Source organism: Dermacentor andersoni, chromosome 7, assembly GCF_023375885.2.
Source record: "Dermacentor andersoni chromosome 7, qqDerAnde1_hic_scaffold, whole genome shotgun sequence".
NCBI lineage: Eukaryota > Metazoa > Arthropoda > Arachnida > Ixodida > Ixodidae > Dermacentor > Dermacentor andersoni.
Window position 1 is genome coordinate 123,265,111 of NC_092820.1, and position 23,030 is coordinate 123,288,140.

A 23,030-nucleotide genomic window follows, 5' to 3' on the forward strand; every position below is an offset into this window, starting at 1 on the left:
CTATATTGTTGCCTTTCGCCCTCCTCACGGTTCACCATGGTGCTGCAGAAATACTGATTTCTAACCCAAATTCGTACACTTTGGCTTTGCACTGTGGCGAGACTATTGGTACCATCGAGTCTGTGGACGCTGACGCTATTGTGCATTTCCCCATGGCCGACGACGTCGATACTGCCAACGTAACAGCACTGACGCCCCATGTGCCATCTAACCGAGTCCCACCGGATGTTTTTTGTCGCTCCATTGCCGATGACCTCGAGCCGACACAACGTGAGCGGCTAATTACTCTTTTAAATGAGTTTCACGCGTCTTTTGACTGGAACCAAGCATCGTTAGGCCGCACAAGTACCGTCTCTCACCACATTGATACGGGACATCACGCACCATTACGCCAGCGTCCGTACCGCGTGTCATCCACCGAGCGTCGTGTCATCACCGAGCAAGTTGAAGACATGCTTGACCGTGGTGTTATCAAGCCATCGTGCAGCCCTTGGTCATCGCCCGTAGTACTCGTTAAGAAAAAAAATGGCTCGATTCGTTTCTGTGTGGACTATCGTCGCCTCAACAAGATTACACGAAAAGATGTCTATCCTCTACCGCGCATAGATGACGCCCTGGATTGTCTACATGGTGCTGAATTCTTTTCTTCTTTGGACTTGCGATCGGGCTATTGGCAAGTGCCAGTGGATGAATCCGACCGCCCGAAAACAGCTTTCATTACGCCTGATGGCCTGTATGAGTTTACAGTAATGCCATTCGGCCTCTGCAATGCGCCCGCGACATTCGAAAGAATGATGGACAATATTCTGCGAGGCCTCAAATGGAAGACGTGCCTGTGTTATTTAGACGACGTGGTAGTTTTCTCCCCTGATTTCACCACTCACCTCTCTCGTCTACGCGAAGTCCTTACTTGTCTTGCCACCGCCGGCCTTCAACTTAACTTGAAAAAGTGCCGCTTCGGCGCCCGACAGCTGACCATACTTGGCCATGTCGTTTCCAAAGACGGCGTCCTTCCCGACCCTGACAAACTTCGTGCTGTCGCAGAATTTCCGCGGCCGACTACACTGAAAGAGCTCCGAAGTTTTATCGGCCTTTGCTCGTATTTTCGACGCTTTGTACGCAATTTTGCCTGCATCATCGCTCCCCTGACGAAGCTCCTGGCTGGCCCTGGTGACCTTCGCGATTGGACTCCGGCATGTGACCAAGCCTTCACCACTTTGCGTCGCCTGCTTACCTCACCACCTGTTCTACGCCACTATGACCCGACTGCACCGACCGAAGTTCATACAGACGCCAGTGGCGTTGGTCTTGGAGCCGTCCTTGCGCAACGCAAGCCTGGCTTTCCGGAATATGTGGTTGCATATGCGAGTCGTGCCCTCACGAAGGCAGAAACCAATTATTCTGTCACAGAAAAAGAATGTTTGGCTATAGTTTGGGCGTTAAACAAATTTCGCCCTTACTTGTATGGCCATCCGTTCGATGTTGTGACAGACCACCACGCGCTCTGCTGGCTTGCGTCACTGAAAGACCCGTCAGGCCGTCTTGGACGTTGGGCTCTTCGGCTCCAAGAATTTGACATTCGCGTCATCTATCGATCCGGGCGCCAACATTCTGATGCTGATGCACTCTCCCGATCACCCATGAGATCCGACGAAACGCCACCCTCACCCGTAGAGTGCCCGGTTGCTACACTTGCTGTTACTGACATGCCGTCTGAACAAAGGAAAGACCCGTGGATTGTGTCTCTCATTGACATTCTTCACAGTTCTTCAAAGGCTACATGCCCTCGAGCCCTTCGTCGCCAAGCCACCCATTTCGTGCTACGGGACGCCATCTTGTACCGCCGAAACTATCAGCCGGACGGTCGCAAATGGCTGCTAGTCATCCCTCGCCATTTGCGCTCCGACATATGCACGTATTTCCACGCCGACCCCCAACAAGCTCATGCTGGCGTCCTGAAAACCTACGAGCGGCTCCGTCAGCGCTACTACTGGCGCGGCATGTATTCTTATGTCCGCAAATACATTCGGTCATGTGTAGCCTGTCAGCGACGCAAGACATCTCCTCATACGACTGGCCCTCTGCAACCTTTGCCGTGTCCTGCACGTCCTTTTGATCGGATTGGCATTGACCTCTATGGGCCTCTTCCATCCACTGCTAAAGGAAATCGTTGGATAATTGTTGCAGTAGACCACCTCACAAGATATGCCGAAACCGCTGCACTTGCTTCGGCTGCTGCTCGCGACGTCGCCGCATTCATGTTACGGCATTTCATCTTACGGCATGGCGCACCGCGAGAACTGCTCAGCGACCGAGGCCGTGTCTTCTTGTCCGAAGTTATTAATGAGCTACTCGCCGCTTGCCGCACTATTCACCGCGCCACTACGGCGTATCACCCACAGACTAACGGTCTCACGGAACGGTTCAACCGCACTCTGGGTGACATGCTCACCATGTATGTTGCGTCTGATCATTCCAATTGGGACAATGTCCTCCCTTTTGTGACGTACGCGTATAACACCGCCGTTCAGGCTACCACAGGCTTCTCCCCATTTTTCCTTCTTTATGGACGTGAACCATCCACTACCCTCGACACCATGCTACCATATCATCCGGATGCCTCTGAATTCACCCCTCTTTCCGAAGTTGCTCGCCATGCTGAAGAGTGCCGCCAACTGGCTCGCTCGTTCACGTCGGATACCCAAGGTATCCACAAAGATCGCCGCGACAACGGGCAGCCCACACAGTCCTTCGCCGTGGACTCTCACGTCTGGCTTCAGCTGCCCTTCCAATCTCCAGGCCTTAGCCCAAAGCTTGCTCCAAAATATCAGGGTCCGTACCGGATCGTCGCGTGTACATCGCCGGTGAATTATGTGGTGGAACCGGTGACGCCATCTTCGGACAAACGCCGCCGTGGCCGCGAGACGGTTCACGTCAGTCGTCTCAAGCCGTACCACGACCCCCTTATCGTGTCATCACCTTAGGTCGCCAGGATGGCTCCTCTTCGCGGCGGGGGCAATTGTAGTGGGTAACATGCATGTGGCGCTGTGCGGACTGCCACCGCTGCGGCGCGAGACCCGAGCTCGGGCTGCTGATGCGAACGGCTAGGACTCGCGATCAAGAGCTACTTGCGATCCCTCGTACGAGCTGCAATAAACCCCCTTTCAATATATATATATATATATGATCTTATCCTTATCGTACCAACCCTTATCCTATCATTCATTTATGCCAAAGCACCACATACTCAAGGCAACGAAATCAATCCATCCACTTCGTTCGCTAATACCCAACCTCTTCCCGCCAAATAAATTGAAATGGGGATATTATAAACATATACTCAGTAAAACAAAGGGGGAAGGGGTCGTCGAAGGGCGCTGGGTGCGCTCCTCCTCACCAAAATATTCGAGGTGGTGGGCTCGTTGGCGATCGTCATGACATCAAACGCATATCATTCTCATCATTCTCAACTGTCACTTTTTGGTCTTCAATGTCTACAGTTGCCGAACCGCCGTCTAATCTAAATAAATAAAGTAAGTAAATGAAGCAATTCTAACGAGCGTCTTTTATTCGATGCCTTTCGTCTCTTCCGTTACCTCGATCGTTGAACAAAAAAAAATATTCTCAACAAAATAAAGCGATGAAACGGACACGGTCTCGCAGGTAAAGGAGGCGTTCTACAGCAGAGTTTACCTCGCCGGAAACAATGGTAGGCACGGAGCATCAACAGCCCCACCGCAGCGAGGTGGTGGCGGGCCAGGGTCCACCAGAACCGGTTCAGTCGGACGGCACGATGTCTGCGAGCTCGAGCTCTGGCACCGAAGAGGACGACCGAAAGCCAGCGGTAATATTTATCATCTATGTAGATTTCACTTCTGCAAAAGTCGTGCTCTTAATTTCACAGTTTTGGATCATCTAACGTCGCTTCAATTTATTTTCCTGGAAATTTGTATTTTTTTTAACCCTTGAGATTCACGCCTAACAACCAACTAACCAACCAACTGGCCGAACATTACCTATTATTTCTTTTGCCTTGACCTTAAATAATTTGATCTCAAGGTACGTTACAGCTTTCGTCTCGGCTATACATTATTTTCTTTTTCTCAGCCGCTCTCTATTATGCTGAGTTTTGGTTACAATAATAAAAAAAAACGCTCGTAAAACCACCTGCTTCTTAGTCCATCCCCCGCTGGGGATATGAGTCATTGTTTAGAAACAAGAACAACGAGCCGAACGATTTTGTTCCGGTTTCCCTGAGCCTTCGGATTACCACGACTCCCAGAAAGCGACCGCAGGAAACCGTGGAGCAGCTGGCGGTACTTCCATACTCGTGAGACCCTCTGTATACATACTATGAGCATACATCCAAACCCTAACGATTCAGAAACTATATACTCCAACTCGTTCCTTTTGCAAGTTCACCTTGGCTGCGACTTCCTAGCGATGTGCCCTTTCCGATCGATGACCCGCCGTGGTTGCTCAGTGGCCATGGTGTTGGGCTGCTGAACACGAGGTCGCGGGATCGAATCCCGGCCACGGCGGCCGCATTTCGATGGGGGCGGAATGCGAAAACACCCGTGTGCTTAGATTTAGTTGCACGTTAAAGAACCACAGGTGGTCGAAACTTCCGGAGCCCTCCACTACGGCGTGCCTGATAATGAGAAAGTTGTTTTGGCACGTAAAACCCCATAATTTTTTTCCGATCGATGCTATTCGGAAAACGCTCCGCTTGCGTTATCAGTGGGGTTATCGGTGAACGCTTGTGGGTACGAGCGGCATATAATCGAGCGCAAGGCATCGCTATACGAAATCGGGCTGTTAATGAGCACAGCGGCTTATTTCAGACTCCGGAACATACGTACACTCCACATTACTCCATGCCTAGAAACCATCATGAGAGCGATCACACTTCTCACTTCCTCTTTTCTGCACGTAAAAAGTGTGATCGATCGATTATTTCCTGTTCGAGTTTCAATGTATATGCTGATGGTATATTCTAATGCACGTTGCCTTCAATGCACATGGCATTCGATCCTTTTTCATAATTGCCCGGGACATGCCCGATTAAAGTATATATATATATATATATATGTATATATATATAAACGCACTAAAATTCTCTAATTTTAGTGCGTCCGGTATTCCGGCAAGCGCGGGCGGTTTGCTGGTATAGCGGGGGCGTAAACGTGAGCGACCAGATTGGTGGCGCAAAGCTCAACCACACAAACACAAAGCTAATTACTATATTTTGCTTAGCTGCTGGTGTAAATTTTCGACAGCGGCGTAATCGTGTTCACAATTACGCCGCTGCCACATATTTGCACCAGCAGCGAAGCAGGATATAGTGGGTTACTGCAGTTTTAGCTCTGTGTTTGTCTGGTTGAACTCTACGCCACCAGGCGGCTGCACCGCTCCGACCGCTCACGTTTATGCTCTCGCAAATCCGGCAATCCGCCCAAACCGCCGCCGTTTGCCGGAATAGCGGACAGGCTAAAAGACTCTAAAGTCCCTTCGTCACAACGGTAGTAGTGTGGAGGGGCTTTAGCTTACGCCTCCGCTCATCCATCAAAACGCTCAGCTTGGCTGCTGGAAGTTTTGCTGAGCGTTATATACCGGACACACTCGATCGGCTCTGCTACAGAGCTATTGTGAACTAGAATGTACTTTCAAATATGAGACGCTTCACTTAAATTGCGGCGCTAATTTTTTACTGTGGCTGTACCCTATGCGTCTACAAAATATGTCCAAACCGTTTCAGGGAGCCTCTAAAAACCAGTGGATTAACGCTGCCAACTGTTACATGTAGACTCCAAAACGAGATCTTTCTTCAAAACGTCAGCAAAACAGTGCAGTGGTGAGCACAAAATCTTTTTTTCGAACAGTTAAATGGAAATATGCACGCCCATGTACTATATATACAAGCGAAATTCACGTCAAAAGTGCTTTTTTTTCACTTATTACGTAAGGCCCCGATTTCGCATTTTGACACCGCTGTTATCCGACTGTGTTTCAAAAGGTTCGGTAATATTGTTACAAGCACGGGAAAAAGGGGTTTATTTAGGCGTGCGAGAGCAGGAACGGCAGGCTACGAACAACAGGAATGGCCGCTGCACAGTCTTCGTTCTCCTCTTCCCTTCTCTTCTTGATCCCCGCATCCCTTTTACGCGCTTGGACGTAACGATATAAAAAAAATGAATTGTGGCGTAACCACTGCGCAACGAGCCGAACTATGCGTAACATAATGCTACCTTATACAACGCAACGTTCTTGATATCCCGACTTTAGGACGTAAGTACCAAAACCGCTGGTAAGTACGGTACCTACTGGAGGGTTTCGCCACTGTGGGTTTCGCTTTTGTTTTTCCGTCAGAGGGCTCAGTGTCGGGTTCGGGCCGTTCGGTTACTCGCATGGTGCATGGGTGCGCGTTGGTTGTGGCGGAAAAGTTGTGAATTTGTGTTGAACGCGGCTATTGGAAAGTTCACCAATGTGTCATATTCAACGAGTGAGCGCCACTGAACGTCTGTGCGAGTGACTTCGCCCTCGACATCAAGACCGCGCGTGAGTAGTGCAAGAGTGTTTGACATGTGCTTTCCATACAATGCTCACGGTGCGGCTGTCGTGCACGAGCGACTTATTGCTTTTTGCGTATCATGTTGATAATTTCACTTATTCGAGAGAGTGATTTCTTGAAACGGTTGCGAGTTACGCCTTTTCTCGTTGTCTTTTTTGTTTTAGTTTTCTTGGGTTTGTTTTCAACTAACCAACGCATTCAAGAAATGAAAGAGCGTTACGGCGTTAAGCGTCAAATGACATGTAAAACCACCAGGAACACTTCGTAAACCTACCAAGTCGCTAGCAGCTTTAGCGAGCGACTTGATAGGTTGTTGTGGTGGCTTCAAATGTCAGTCAACCCGCATGCTCGCGGCATGTGGATTCGCTTGCTCGGTTATCGCTGCGTTGAAGTCAAAAGACGCGGAATGTTTGTTGTCACTACGCAAGTCAGTTCCTGACGTTGTTGTGGGCGAGAACTTGCGCGGTATTATGGCAATGTTACCTAAAAGTGTGGAGGTATGCTCTTTTAGAATGAGATAGTGACATGTTACATGTGAGGTGCTACATTCATTATACGTGAATGGCGGTGCCTGTGCTTTTAGGCAACCTACGTTAGACACTAGGGCTTCTTTTTTTCCTTTTTAGCTGGTGTAGAAAAGGTGTAGCCCTGCCCGCCTACACGAAGCCATTTTTTTAGCAGTAGTGTACCATGAAAACATTCTACACCGCAGTTTCGATGAGTGTTGGTAGCAGACGACTAACAGGCTCGCGTTGCAAACGCATGGCGCCATTTTGTCTGCGACTGTTAGCGCTGATGTGGCGACAAGTGCGGCGTTATACCAATGACGCATGCACTTCCAGTTTTTTAGGTAAGTAGGTGTGAAACAATAAAATATATTGTTGCAGTGCGAAAGGTTGTCAATGAAGCAAGGCAACTAATGTTCTGTGTTGCAGATGGACTTATTTGCTTTGTGTTCACATATCTTTAACCGTTTACCTCGAGAGTTATGTATGAAAAAAATCTCAAGCTTCGGATGCCAGAGCCTTCAGTTTATGCCATGCTTCAAAGCTGAGAAGTTTGACGTTATCAATCTCTCAGTTCCAGCCTCAAGCAACTCGAGGTAATACCATTCTGTTAGGCAGGGTCACTTTTGTATTGTTAATATTTCTTGAGAACACTGGAGGCTCACAGTGACTCATCTCCCTACTCTTCAGAGCCTCTTTATGCAGTAGCATAGCCAGAAACCATACTCGCATTTGATACATGAGCAAGCAACACTACAAGAAATTGTGCGTTGTATATGAAAGCAAGATGTAGGTATTGCGTGATGTGATTCATTGTAACATTAGATCTCACACTTTTTGTGCCACAAAATATGACCTAATCACTACACAAAAGACGTCGCAGATTGAACAAGTGGTGTGATGTTTCTGCGATCAGTGGTTACGGTTCTCCACTTGCGCTCATGACCAAAACATAACAACCTTGCTTACAGAATGCACAGAGGTGCACAGATATGCGATTTTGGTGTAACCTTCGTGGTCCACAAGTTTCAGTTGAAGTATGTGAAGTGACCATTCCCTAGGAAGTGTCGCAGATCAAAACCAGCTGTGCTGCAAAATGCACGGAGTGCGACTTATGCCCGCACTGCTTGCATAGCTTCTGCAGTGTTGCCTTTGAAGTATAAAACGGAGTATCCTTTCAATGTGCTGGGTGACGTACTCTTTCTTGCCTAGCTGATTTTGATGTGTGTATATATATATATATATATATATATATATATATATTTATTTATTTTTCATGTGTGCTACCCACAGCTTGTTTTTCATAGGGACTAATACATGGACAAAGGAAAGAAACTAAGAGGGAACGTAAAAGTGAAGCCTGCCAAAGTCAGCGAAACATATGATCCTGACCCAGCAGCTCTTAATTTCGCCTACTTCTCCGTTCGACACATGCTCCTCTTAAATAAAACAACAGGTGCCATAGCAACACGCGTCTGCATCACCCGCATGTTGCAAAGAAGGTAAGTATATAAATACAAGAAATTGCCAAAGTGCCGCAGCATATAAGGAGAAAATCTGTGCAGCATCGTTGCAAAGCGCCTGAACAGGTGCACTTCGATTTAAACCTACTGGGAACCGAACATACCAGACTGAGTCTGCCATGTGCGAAGCCTTTCTGTGTGACATCGGGCTTCTTTCTAGTTTCTTTCCTTACTTCATGGACTAAACGGAAGCCAGACACGCATGATGGACTGAAATGCTGATTCAACCCGTTGGTGACTGTGACGCGGCGCAGTGTCACTGAATCGTGCCACACGCAGGCATGTCACCGACGAGCTTGCTAGTGGCAAGATTCTTTTGCAGCGCAGCAATGTTGCTCTTTTCTGCAGATTTAAATCGGCAATTGAGCCTGTCATGTGAATTCTGCTTTGAGAGCCGCTTTAGACTGGTGAAGTGGTCTTCCAACACTTTCATTTCTATTTATTTGAAGAAAATGGTTTGGTTATTAAATACCTATAAACTCTCCCAAATTTTCTGTAAGGTTTATGAACCTGGGCTCAAGTTATGATTTTACAAATGTTGCATCAATTTTATGCAAAAAGAAAAAGTAAATTCAGTTTGAGAGAAGTTTACCAATCAGTCTCTTGGCATACCCTTTCAAGTGAGTGAAAGGACATTAGATGGTTTGAAACTTTACTTACAGCGCATACATAGACAGGGACCAAAAGAACGACGAAGGCAAGCGCTTTGTACCTTTTTTTTTTTTTAAGTTACTCAACCGGGTGAAATCAGCAACAACATTGTTACTGTCTAAAAATAATGCGTTGCTTGTCATTTGGTTCTGCTTCTGTGCTGTGTATAAAGGTGTTAATTGTTAATGAAGTTTGTACGTTATCCACGAAAGGTATGTACTCGGGGTAAGGGAGTTTGAGGTTCAGAAGAGAGGCATCGTACTTCTGCGTCTCTTGTTCACCTCAACCTCCTGCTCTCCTACCCCAAGCATCCACCTTCTATGGTATACAGACGCGCTAAAAGGAACATCCTTTCTTTTCCTCTTCCTGCCCCTTCTTTGGTTGTTGTGTCTACAGGATTCTTATAAATATTATTTCCAGAAGTTTGTGGATATGTTAACAGAGAGGGCCAAATTTTCTCTTATAGAATTTTGTCTCCACAATGGCAGCTGCAGTGTCAGTGCAACATAAGATTTCAAATCATTTTTGCTACTATTGGATCCTTGTTGATGAAAAAAACAACTTGCGTAGTCAGTTAACCATCTTGCAAAGTTGAGACTTCAAAGCCGATGAAACTGTAGCAAAGCAGGTTGCAGTCAAGGTGCCTGTTATGTAAAGCAAAAAGTCTGCATGTTCAGCATGGTATGACGGTGTAAGGGCAATATCCAGTGCAAAAAAAACAAACAAAAAAACAGTACTATGTAAAAAGACACTTAAAGATAAGCGTCAAGATGTAATTATGGCACAGTTGAGACTTTAAAGCCGATGAAACTGTAGCAAAGCAGGTTGCAGTCAAGGTGCCTGTTATGTAAAGCAAAAAGTCTGCATGTTCAGCATGGTATGACGGTGTAAGGGCAATATCCAGTGCAAAAAAAAAACAAAAAAACAGTACTATGTAAAAAGACACTTAAAAATAAGCATCAAGATGTAATTATGGTACATAAATTGTTTCATAACCAGAGTTTCTTTTGTTTTACTGGTGTTATTCTTTGCGTTTTTGTTTTGTAATTTCACTTGTTTCCCTCCTTTATTTTTTCTTTTCCACAACTGCTCTTGTGTGTGTAAACAGTCCCGCCTCTGCTCCTAATGTTTGTATGTGTCTACTCATGTTAGCATATTCTTAGCGTCATAACTACCGTGTATGGGTAGCTTGAATTTGTGTTTTTTTTAGTCCTTGCCATTATGGAAGGCAATTTCTAGCACCTACAGGCTCTAGTAAGCTGTGCCTGCTCTGTATAAAAGGCTTAGAGGTACGCTAAACACACACAAAAAAACTATTTCAGCTGTATTAGTAAATTTTACTTTACACCATCAAGGCAAGCCACTCTCACCATAAGAATAGTAAGCTGTGCCTGCTCTGTATAAAAAACTTAGAGGCACATTAAACACACACAAAAAAAAAATTTCAGCTGTATTAGTAAATTTTACTTTACACCAGCAAGGCAAGCCACTCTCACCATAAGGAAAGGCTTGTTAAGCCAGAGGAAATACACAAATGTGGACAGGCGGCACCGCTGCCTTGAAGGTTGCTGCACCAACTTGCTGCGACGTCAGTGACTGCCCGGGCCTAGATAATTTTTTTTTTCTTTTCGATAAAGATTGACTTCATTGCATTCTTAAGGAGCCTAAGGTTGCCCTTGGCATGTTTTGAGAACTTGTACCTAGCCACAACAGCCCAAACGTGAAAAAATAAAAATTCTTAGAAATCCGTAATGTCACAATGATGTGCCACCTCCGGGGTTTTGGCACGGGGGGAAAAAATGAAACTTTGAACTTCTTTTTCTCTTCTAATAATCAACCAGTTACCGTGAAATTGACAAAAGTAAAGATTTGTAGGAGTACTTCATCAGTCCAAACTGGTTCCATGCGCAGTGTCCCTTTACTTACCCAAATGCTAATTGAAGGGCATTCACATCACCAGGCACAAGAAGCCGTCTGTATTGCTGCTGTTGATTTGGTTTTTCAGCTCCATTTGGAGTGGCTTTTGGTTTAAGAGAGGGGCAAAAAAAGGTAAAAGCTTCAGGTGTGCAAACATGGGACACAAGTGGAACGAGAAGGACAACACAAGTGTTGATGCTGAAGTTGTTGTTCTCAGTTCTCGTGTCCGTGCTTGCACACCCGCCTTTCCGTAGAACGAATCCAACATGCACAACATTTAGCTGTTCGTAAGACTGCGATCGCTTTCTGCTTCAGCAGGGAACCCCAGCAGCCGCCATGGCCGAGAAGACGGCAGCCCAGATCACGCTCGACGACATACTGACAGTCTTCAGTGCCACAAAGACGGTTAAGAAGGTCGCGTCAAACCAGAAGCTCTTCGTTCTGCCAGAGCCATCGTCCGACGACATCAAAGCCCTCGAGCAGCCAAAAAGAGCATTGTAAGTGATGGGCGTTCGCATAACTAATCACATACTGTGACGAGCAAGAAGAGCAAAAGAATCCAAAGGGCTAGATTTTCTTTCTTAGTCACAACCATTCAAAGAAAGACATTGAAGCCAGAGCAAACATAGGGGAAGGTAGTTGTTACGGTTGGTTGAAATATAGAAATGGTAAGGAAAAGGGTAATAAAAGGGGACAAAAAGGACAATTGCCATAGGTGGGAGCCAAACCCACATCTTCCGCATTACAGGTGTGGTGATTTGCCAAGCAAGCTACTGTTGCAACAACCTTCCCGCCCACTTGAGTACCATTTTTTTTTGTGTACGGTATTGTCCCAGGGAGTGTTAGCCAGTTCCACTCAAAGCGAAGACAGTGGGCATAGAACATCCTTTCTTTTTTAACAGCAGGCATCCCTTAGTACACAAGCTCGAGTGCAAGCGATTGGCCAGTAAACCCTCGTATGTCACCTTGTGGCATCAAGACTGCCAAATTCAAGGTCCTGACTGTGCAGTGGCGAGAGGAATAGGAGAATCCGAGGCGCATATTTTGAGAGGTTACCACGGGCAACGCATTAGCAGACGGGGATGAGACGTGTGTCGCAAAGAAGTTGTTCTTGAAGAGATGGCAGGACCCACCTCTTGACAGTAGTGTTGGTGTCGCGGTAAATGAGTTCAGAGCCAGAGAAAACGCTGAAGTGTGACTACATTTCTTTCTCCTAATTCACTTCAGTAAATAAAGTGCAGTGCTCCCAAATTCAAGTGCAAACAGTTCCGAAACTACTCCCATGCATTAGTATTTGTAATGGGGGCTTAATTCAGAGTACTCCAAAGCATACATTTAGGACTAATACATCCTTCTAAACCGGCTACAGAGCAATTACATATCACGCTTTCGTGTATTTACGCATAGAAGGTGGTTGTTACTTTTCCCATTTAAATTTATGAGCACTGTACCTCCATTTTGCATCTATTCCGAGCTGCCGTCTTTCTATCTCCTTAAGAACCCCCACAAAACCTTTACTTCAGAACTGGGAACATACTGGAGTGCGATGACTTTCAGTGAATGTATTCCCCGAAAAATTTTGCAAGTGATCTGATAAGATTGTGTGTGTGTATTGCTTGAGAGTGCAATGTCATGTCTCTTCACACTGGGTTGTTAGAGGTAGTTGGAACTATTCTAAGTGCAAAAGCCAGAATTACCCCGATACAACAGGACTTGAAGCCGCAGAAACAAACTTGCGCTTATTAGGTTGCCCTAAATTGACGTGTCTTTCTGTGAGAACTGTATAAATATGTGGTGGCTTCGGTGATGTCGGTGCGTACTCCCTATAGTGACTACTTTTGTTGAGCGAGGGGGATGGGCCGCTGCAGGCGGCGACTCTCCATATGGCCTATGCTCCATCTCACTGGCATTGTTCAGTGTGGCAAAAGCATAGTCGCATCACTCGGCAAGAGAAAGAAACCAGAAGAACGGATCCTCTGTTGACCTTCTGTGATTGCCCTCCGCATAACATTAACCGAGCGGATGCTTCATGAAAGGATTTGTACCGCAGAGTAGATTTACCCACCTCCCCTCTCCGGCACACGCAGCTGGTTCTTGTAATTGATTGGCTTATGCGAGCCCCAAGTCCTTGCTGCATTGCATGGAGTTGGCGAGACGGGAGTGCAGACGAGGAGGATAATTTATTCGAGGCTTGTTGCTGGACGCGGCGGCTCGTTTGGCTTCTCTAATGCTGAATTGTGCACTTTTGCAGCTCCAGTGGAACGCACTATGCCAAAGAATATCAAGAGAAGGAGCTGCAGTTGTTGAAGCAGGTGCGTTTTTCTCCTTTCGTGTGCTTCAAGACTGAAGCACAGGTGTCGTGCCCCGCAGAGTTTTCTGCAAAAATTGCTGGAGAGAACTCTAGCACTACTAGCTTGCGAGAGCTGGGGGCATGGCGGTTCAGCCAACATAAGAATGAGTAGTAGTACACGGATTTGTGTTAACTCTGGCCCTCTGACTTCAAACAGGTCTGTGACTTTGCACAGATGGACTATTTCTAACGAAATGTATTGCATTAGGAAGGCAGTAGTTTGCAATTGTTACATATGTGTGCAGGAATTTATTGCCTTGCGGTGTTTACAAAACGACAGTCGCCTAGAAATTTAGACAGGTAAAGTGTAATAAATAATGCCATAAGCTATTAGCACTAAGAGGAAATCTTGTCCTATTGGTTACTCCCATGGTAGCTGCATGATTTCAGTGCCAGAGTTCCCTGTTAGTCATTTTAGTTATGTACTGCAGCAGAAGCTCGTTGATATGTTCCTGTTTGTTACGTTTTCCCATTTCTTACGCTCTCAAATGCCAGTCTCATTTAGTTACAGCAATGATGCATCACTGATGCTGCCTCACTTGTCAGCGCCGACTACATTTATCATCACATGTTGCCATTAACAAGTCACCTCCAGGGTTTTCGATTGTTTGTTCAGTACTTTCAATTTAGAGATTTATCAAGGTTGGTCTCATTTCTATTGAATTTCAAATAAAGTCTTGTGTGAGAGCAGCTTTTTTCCTCTTCTATAGTGCTACTGCGGGTGTTATCAGACATTGTTTTCCCTGATCATGCATTCTTTCCTGCGGACGATCCCCTAAGGAACTTATAGGCGGCGTTCTGCTGTAAATGGCGATGCAAGGCTTTTTGTGTGCGTCCGTGGCTTTGTTCACGGTGTCCTACTTTTCTCTCGCTGCCAATCAGTTGGAGCCAGTGGACCCGGCGGGACCATCGAGGCGACCTGGGGATGCTGTGGGCGACGACCTCCTTGCTTTGGCGGGGTCTCAGGCCGGCCAGTCTGCGGCCCTTTCGGACTTGGCCGTGGAGAGCACCCAGCAGATCTACGCCACCTACTGCCAACGGGCGCACGTGCCGAACATGGACCTGCCAATCATGGAGTGCAAGGAAGATGTCAGTGACCTGCCCACAATCTTGAGTGGCAGTTGAAAGCTTCTTGTCTTTCTGGAACTGTCAGATGATAGCGCGGATAATCGGAGGGAGAAAAAAAATTTGGCAGCACATCCATCCTTTGGAGATTATTGACAGTGTTTATGCAGTTAGCAGTCTCTCTTATGGTGGGAGTGTGATTGGTGACGACATATTTTACTTGTTGTGATTATAACGATGAAATTAACGAGACAGAGTTGTGATATCAGATGTTGTACAAGTGGAGAGGGTTCATTGAAGGAAGTGATGAGGCCTGTGGAGATGCCAGGCTCCTCTTCTGCTACTTTTTCTTTTTCATTGAAGAGCGGCATATTCTTAGTGGCTCATACCCAGGGACCCAAGTTGGCGTAAAAGAAGTTACAAATGGATGTATGTAAAAGTGCATGCAGTTCCCAAAAGAACGCTTAGCGCACGTAAAACGGGTTTATGAATTGCCGTGTGCATACCTGCCAGCTCTCCGGAATTTTCCGTAAACTCTTCGAATTTGGGCTCATCTTATTTTACTAATGTTGCATCAAGCTTATGAAAAATTTTGTTGACAAAAAAAGTTTTCCACACCTTCTGTTCAAAGTTCTCTAAAAAGAAATAGACACTAGAGGGATACTTCCTTCAAGCAACTTTTCACAGGTAGGTTCCTGAAGAAGGCGCAACTGGCAACATCAGAGCTGCTGGGAAAGTCACTGTGATCTAAAAAAAAAAAAAGAACATTGCTTGTCATTATCTGCTTGTGGCTGTTAGTGTGCTGCCCCTGAAGGTATGTCATTGCTAAAAAAAAAGTAGTATGTGTGTATCTCACAAAATGGCATATGCTCAAGGCAAACTTTAAGTAAATGGCCAAGTTTTTTTCAGTTGCATTGCGGAAACGTTTCTCTATGTAAGCTTTTCGTCGTGAATTCACTCGTACATCAAATGGAAACTGGAGGCTGCACTATATCCACACTATCAGAAGCTACGCTTTTTTGACATTCGAAATTTTAGTTGCTGTTGGCTTGGGATTTTGACAATATCGTCTCATCATGAGTTATCGTCAATTTTGATGAGCCCACTTCGTTGCCGGTATTTCTCTAATTTCCTAATGACTTGTTGCGTACGAAACACCTAGCTAGTGTTTTTATTCTGGACTAATTCCTGGTTTGGTTCTCAGCTTACCACGGCTGCATTTAGATGGGAGCAGAATGCAAAAATGCTCATGTATCCTGCCTTGTGCGTACCCTAAAGAACCCCAGGGGATCAAAGTTTAATCCGGAGCCCCTATTATGGAGTACAGTTATAGCCCACTATGTAGCTTTGGGATGCTAAAGTAGCGGAAATTTGAAAAAATTACTATATCCGGAGCTTAACTTGGTAAAAGCCAACTGCAATGACATTTTGGACCGTGTAACATGCCTAGTTCCAAATGGCATATATCTAGGGCAGCTTCTGTATGAAATTTTGTGTATGAAATATAAGAGAACATGTAAGAAGGAGCTAGAAGAAATAGATATTTGTTATGCTGAAACAAGAAGATGCTGCCATAACTGCTTGTCAAAGATGATACAGAAAGCAGAATCTTGAGAATGAATGCAGAGCCTGGGCATGGCCTCTGAGATTAAGCGGCACTTCCATAGTGTGCTGGACGTCTCCAAGGCCCGCATCATATCTGCCAATCGCAAGGTGCTCACGTTGTCAGCTAAGGTGCTTCGCTTGCAGGGTGTTTATAAAAATATAGACAATCGCCTACTGTGAAGCTGTGCCAGAATGCTTCGGCAGCATATAACTACTCGCATATAAGCCATTTAGCTAAGGTGAAATTTTATTCCCGTTCCCATTTCAAAAAGGTTCGAAAATTACCATTTTGATGATTGTGCACTCTGCGGTGGTATGGCTGCACTAAAGAGAAAAAAAAATGCCTTGAGGTGACTTTCCACGTGCCTTCTTGTGACAGGTGCTGCGGATGGTGGACACATACTCCACAGTGGTCATCCGGGGAGCCACGGGTTGTGGCAAGACAACGCAGGTGCCCCAGTTTGTGCTGGACCACTGCGCTTCCATGGGCGTCCACTGCAACATCGTGGTGACGCAGCCGCGCCGGATCGCAGCCATCAGCGTAGCGCACCGCGTGTGCCAGGAGCGTCACTGGACGCTGGGCAGCATTGTCGGATACCAGGTGCGGGGGACGCTTCCTCCACCAGATCACCATCTTTGCCTTCACCCTCACTATAGTTGTTCAACTACGATATGGTGAATTACTGAATGCGGTCGACTCCCCTTAATTGACCCCTGTTAATTCAACTTTTTGCCTAATTCAAACCCACGGGAATGTCCCAGCAGGAAACCATAAATTGCTATAGAAGCAAAACTCCTTCAGTTAGAATACGATAGCATGTCACTTCGGTGAACACCCAACCGGCGCTTTCTTATGCACGCAGAGACGGTTTTGCATGACCGTGCAGAGCTTGAAGACACAAGAAATCCAACAGATTGCGGTACTGGTTTCCTAGCTAATGGGGACGACAGCAGTAACCTATCTTGCAGTGATGATGATGACTTGTACTAAACCATGGGCGATGTTTCTTTTTCAAAGTATGCTTGAGTTAGGTGTGCAATTGATTAGTAGGCTTATATGTACCATTAACATAAACCCAAATGTGAACAGGAACAAATGTCTGTTATGTGTAGTTAAATGGAAGTGCGACGTGTAATCACTCTGTAGCCGTTTTCTAAGCATGGAATAGTCCCAAATGTATGTTTTGGAGGGGATGAAAATTGGTGGCGCAACGGTCCATTGGAAATGATTGCCGATGTTATTGTGATCGGCACTCTATCTTAGTGATGCAAGTTGGTATCAAAGAAGTCAGTTGAAGAACAACACACACCCAGTGACAAAGAACCAGTGGGGCATACTCAATGGCACGTACCCAGTGACCAAAGTTGGTGCGAAAGGAAAACTGTTATAGATTCAGGCATCAATATCGGATGGTGCATGAAGTATCCCAAGAATGCTAATCGCATTGAAAGACGACTTACTGCAGACGGGTTCTGAAGCCACACCTTATGCATTATGCGTGCGGTGATTTACCGGGTAGGCTAGTGAGATGGCCATCCTTCTGCCATTTTCTTGGGTATTTGTCTACACGTACGAGGTTATCGCTGGGAGTGTGATCCAGCGGCGCTCATGGCCACGGCAGCAGGTGTGGAACCACAGCTGCGCTGCAAGGCTACCACTGTTGCGGCCGGTTCAAAAGGGAGTGTCTCTCAGCTACGGCATTCTGCCACAGAGTTCTTGGGGTTGGCTGTTCCTTGAGTATTTGTGTGCAAGATGAGCCTTGGCAGTGTTAGCCAGTGCCGATTGTTTGTTTCCTGATTGTGACTAGCGAAAAATCTGCTCCTCCGCATCTCCTTATTCTCTTCGCCAATTCTCTTTTGCTGGTGACTTGCAGGTCGGCATGGACAACCAGACGTCGGCCGATACGAGACTGGCGTACGTGACGACGGGCGTGCTGCTGGAGAAGCTCATCGGCAAGAAGGACATGAATGATTACACGCACGTGATTATAGATGAGGTGAGCTGCTTTTTGTGTACAGTGTTCTGTGCCTCGTGATGTTGCAGCTTCGACGCTGGAAAGTTGAACGATGGGAAGCTGAACGTGTGGATAATTGTCACGCATGCACATTAAAAAGCCTAGTGCGATGGGAATGGTCTTTGGCATCTAATGTACCCTACGATATATTGGTGCTCCAAGCCAGACACCAACTGAAAGTGGCCTTTATTTCAGACAGCCCACATGTTTGCATGTGCACTGGTGGCACCATCTCTTGATGACAACATTAACTGTAACAGACCCGCCTTGTGTCTGTGTTTAACATTACAGGGCCTTCAGAATTCATCAGACTTGTAGGAGTTTTGTTGCTGTTAAATAAAGCAGCTTGGTGATGGCAGTGGAGAAGCTTCTGCAATTTCTCGTGGAGCTTTTGTACTGCTATAGCATTGCCGTCAGCAGCATGCGCTTCTGTTGATGAAAAAAAAACGATGCTGCAATCTGCTCAATTCTGCTATTCCAAAAAATTATCTTTCACCAAGCTCTGCATATACAGATAGCATTATGGCGAACAGTAGGCAATCGCTTCGTGCTACAGTAGAGTTCTCTATTTAATTGCGGGCTCACTATTCAAAATAACACAAGTGAAGGAATGCCTTCTGGGGCATGTTCAGTTGTTTGTGGTGAATTAATCTTTCTAGATCATTTCCTCTTTGCTCACTCTGTTAGGCGAATGCTGCCTGCACTGCTTGGTACAATGTTAGGCTGCCTGCTCTGATGTGTCCCCTAATTTCGTTATCCAAGCTTGCCTGTGTTAGGGCTTACAAGTTGCTTTTTTTTTTCCTTGTCCTTATTTTTCGTGACTCTCTTCCCACCAGGTGCATGAAAGAGACCAAGAAACGGACTTCCTCCTGCTTGTGGTGCGCAAGTTTCTGCGGTCCAACTCTCGTGGCGTCAAGGTCGGTCGATCTAATGACTTTCCTATAAGTCTACAGCCTAACCCGTTGCATGTGGGTTTCTGCTGCTAAGCTAAGTGCAAAGGCGACATGTTTTATCCCCTTCTGCGATGGCAGCATTTCGATTCGGACGGAATGCAAAAAGGCTTGTGTACAAAACTTTGAACCGATAGTTAACCAGGGTCCAAAGCGGCCCTTGAAAGCTGTGATAAACCTTTGAATGTGAAACTGCCATATTCAAAACGTTGAAAATCCTGAAGTTTCCTTCGCACTGCTTAAACATCCTTGAATTTAGCTTTCAGCTAAGCTTAGTTGATTTCATTATAAAACTATAAAACTTAGTTGGTTTCATTATAAACTATAAAACAGCATGCCAATTTCTTGTAACTGTGCCAACACATTTTTTTGTTTTGCATCCACTTGTAACGAATAGGCAGGAAGAAGGTGCACAGTATAATTGCGGATACAGTACTGCACCTAATGAGCACCAAATCCAAAGATGTAGCAATTCCTTTTTTTTTTTCGTTTTTTCTTTCACAGGACTCTAAGCACAAATCTGTACCTTTGTTTCAATCTTGTGTCTACGGTGCATCAATTGCAGGTTATCCTTATGTCGGCCACGATCAACGTAGATTACTTTGCGGAGTACTTCTCGTCGTCGCTGTTTGAGCATCTGGAGCCGGCGCCAATCATTGAAATTCCAGGCAAGATGAAGGAGGTCAGGGAGTACTACATTGACAGCCTGCGGACGCTGGGCGAGGTAAGCACTCTGGTGCTGTCACCAGACTTTGACCCCACATTTCCGGTGGAGTCGGCACTTTGGTGTTTTGGAAGGGCCACCAAAGGAAAGTATGAAGCTGAGCTAGATCGAGTCGTTATTTGTCCAGAAGCGTACCGACATTCACTCTGTGCCAATATATGACATTTTTACGTCAAAAATTGCCACCAAAGGCCTCGCTGCTGCTTCTCAGTTTGAATGGTCCATGCTAAAACAGACGAATTGATGTAATCTCCACGCGACCTCCCCTCTATGCCGCTGTGTGGCCAAGGCCGACGTCACATGAGGGATACCTTAGTCCAGAGTAAATGGGGCTACTGCGATTTTTTTTTTTTCATTTTCTTCCTCACAAAAGCTCCTTTCTCGCTATCAAGGAAAAATTGTTTGTTACAGAAGCCTAATGTTTCAATCTATCTCGATTTAATATTGGCTGTTGGTGTTTCTTGAAGCTGCTAAACTCTAGAAACCTTCCACTTGTGCAGATTATTGTCTGAAGGAATCTGCGGGCACTCGGCCTAACTCCACATATCAGGCCACTGACTGTGTTCAGAAGCTGTTCAACTGATCACTGTCCAAACTATCAATTGCAATCTGTAAAGCAAAATAGTAATTCTTGTATAGCCTGCATGCTTCGTTGTACAGTGACATACTTTGTTTTTCTCTGGCTCATGCCAACAGCTTCCAGAGTTTGTCCCGGAAGACCCTGGTATTGCACCGGAGTCATTTCGCATTGCCCACCGTCTCATCAAGGTCTTTGACAGGATCGAAGCGGTGGAGCAAAAGTAAGTTCACGCCTGCAACAGGATTTTGATACCTTACGTATGATATAATTGTTTTTGTGAAGTTTATAAATTCCTTAGTACTTCGTCCATGACAAACTGTAGAGGTATGCACATATTAATTTTTAAAGCCAAACTGCATACGAATAGGATAGAGTCAAACATGTTTACAATGAACTCGATAGTTCTGCAAAAATTGGTCGTTGTATCAGTAGCCCGTTATATGTGGACTCGCCCTTCAAATTGTGCGAAAATTCAGGACACTAAACCTGGTGCCACCAGTTATGATTCAATACCACTTTGGTCTCAATATCTTGGTTACAGCATCTTAATTTCTGTTCCCGGCAGTTTTCCGCATCTAGCTGAAAGCTTCCGTTAAGAATGCCTTATAAAGAAGGAAATGCAGTGTTGTAGCTCTTCCAAAATGGCACCTGGCCGGTTCCGATCACCTGCCATTTTGTAACTACGAGCGCTGCGGCTGCCATTCTTTTTCTAGAGCTTTACGTACAGTCAACGACCAATTTTTCTGACTCTCTAGGGGCTGCAAAAACGTCTCAAAAATCGGGCAGTCCGAATTAATGAATGTGTGCCTTTTACAGCCCCCAAGGGCTCAAATCTACACAAGCACGTCCAAAGTAGCTCTAAAGGCCTGCCGGTACATTAGGAGTATCAATGCTCGTACTGTGGCAGGAGACGGCAGCTGCACATGTGTATAATTAAGGAATGCATGTTGCGTCACGTGACAGTGGCCCATTTCCAATCTTAGTATACTTCACCCCAATACATTGCGTGTGCTTCACCGCTTAACACCGCTGTATTGCGGCAAAGCTGACTTATGGGAACGGGAATTATGCAACATTTAACCTTTACCATTCTTTCTGTGCTTCAAAGCCACCGGCGAGGTATGACAAAGGCAGGGTCCCAGTACAGTTACGCTTTTTTTACCAGGGAATCAGATCTCTGAAAAACACAACCTTTTGGCACCAACGTTCAGTAAGTCGCCACACTACGATCATTCGACACGTTTTCTGGTCTCTGGATCCCTTGTAAGCGAGAAAAGGATTGAGGCATGCGGGATCAAGAGCAGCAGGTGCCTACTGTGGTAGCTTCCCTGTGGTACTTGCCTGCCCGTGTCACGTGAAAATGCCTGCACGCCGTCAGTTTCCTCTTCTGGTGCTAGCAAATCTCATGTGTTGCAGCACGCTGCGTCTGCAGCTGTCGCCGTGAACCCGCCCTGATGAGCATCTTCATTTACCTAGCCGTGTGACCACGCATCCGGCATAGCACCGTTGGAAGCATATTGCGTGCATCTGATAGGCCACAACCCAAATGCGCTGCCGTTTCCTGCTGCAGGTGGCGTTTAGAGAAATAATAAAAGTTTATAGAAATAATAAAACACGCAGACCAAATGTCTGCATGTTGTTTTACTTTCCACCGCAGCAAGAGAAATGTAGTTCTGCTTTGTCTGCTTGTTCCCATGTCGTGCAGTCGCGTGCACGGACCTTCGAAAGTATGCCATTTTCTACCGTGTTCCAGCGCACCATCGCGCTCTATGAACCGCTTGTGTCTGCCTCAGTATTTGTGGAGCACTGACTTATACCGCTGGTCAGGTGTTCTCGTGCAAAGCGCGCTAAATCGTGTGCCGCGCGAAACGTGACAAACACGACAGCTCACGCACGATGTCGTCAGTGCAAGTGCACAACGCAGAAAAAAGTGAGGGGAAAAAGAAAAAGTGAAGGCATGGCCCGTGACGTATGCGTCACCCAATCTTCGAGCTTCGATGTGGAAGAATGCAGGGAAGGAATTTCGCTTGGGGGGGGCTTTACGGTGCAAGTGGAGAGAGTGTCTCTCTTGGCAGTGGCCCTCGCCTCCTAAAATCATGGGTTCATGGCACTGAAATATTTCTATCTCGGCTATTAATGAACCAATTTGGAAAATTCTTGCAGCAGAAAGAACGCTGCCTAGAGGGCACATAACTTCCAGCGTATAACCGAAATTTGCTATGTGGCCTGGTGAGGGGCCCTTTAACAATCGGAGAGAGTCACTGCTGAAACACTTGGTATTGCAAACTGTGGCAGCATGGCATCCAATGCTGCAGCTGCTTGGTTAATTTCAGCATGACATGGAAAACATGGCATTTCTTCTACTGTGGCTGTGGCTAAGCACTCGGAGCTAGGTCTGCTAGGTCTGCCTGTCCAACTGGTTCGGTTACACTGCAGCATTCGGAGTTGGGCCCTGATCCATGCATTGCTTGTATAGGATATGGATAGCAACAGCATTTTACTGCAACGTCTCATCATACCAATGTCGTCTTGCCGTCACCGTGTCACTATCATTATTGTTATACTTGTCATTG

At 46.1% G+C, this 23,030-nt stretch overlaps 1 protein-coding gene across 5 annotated transcripts in view; it reads left to right on the plus strand.

The window, feature by feature from the left end:
* spn-E (spindle E) overlaps positions 1-23,030 on the plus strand; it is a 93,786-nt gene that overhangs the window by 7,480 nt on the left and 63,276 nt on the right. For 2 of the 5 annotated variants that reach the window (XM_050181072.3, XM_055072467.2), the window contains exons 2-10: positions 3,664-3,844; positions 11,484-11,665; positions 13,420-13,480; positions 14,401-14,607; positions 16,568-16,789; positions 18,063-18,185; positions 19,040-19,120; positions 19,719-19,877; positions 20,574-20,677. In XM_050181072.3, coding sequence (XP_050037029.1) covers positions 3,707-3,844; positions 11,484-11,665; positions 13,420-13,480; positions 14,401-14,607; positions 16,568-16,789; positions 18,063-18,185; positions 19,040-19,120; positions 19,719-19,877; positions 20,574-20,677 — 1,277 coding nt within the window. In that variant the 5' untranslated portion in view covers positions 3,664-3,706. Of the gene's footprint in view, positions 1-3,663; positions 3,845-6,371; positions 6,559-11,483; positions 11,666-13,419; positions 13,481-14,400; positions 14,608-16,567; positions 16,790-18,062; positions 18,186-19,039; positions 19,121-19,718; positions 19,878-20,573; positions 20,678-23,030 lie in introns of those variants that run through there. The other 3 variants (XM_055072468.2, XM_050181074.3, XM_050181075.3) reach the window with 3 other exon arrangements.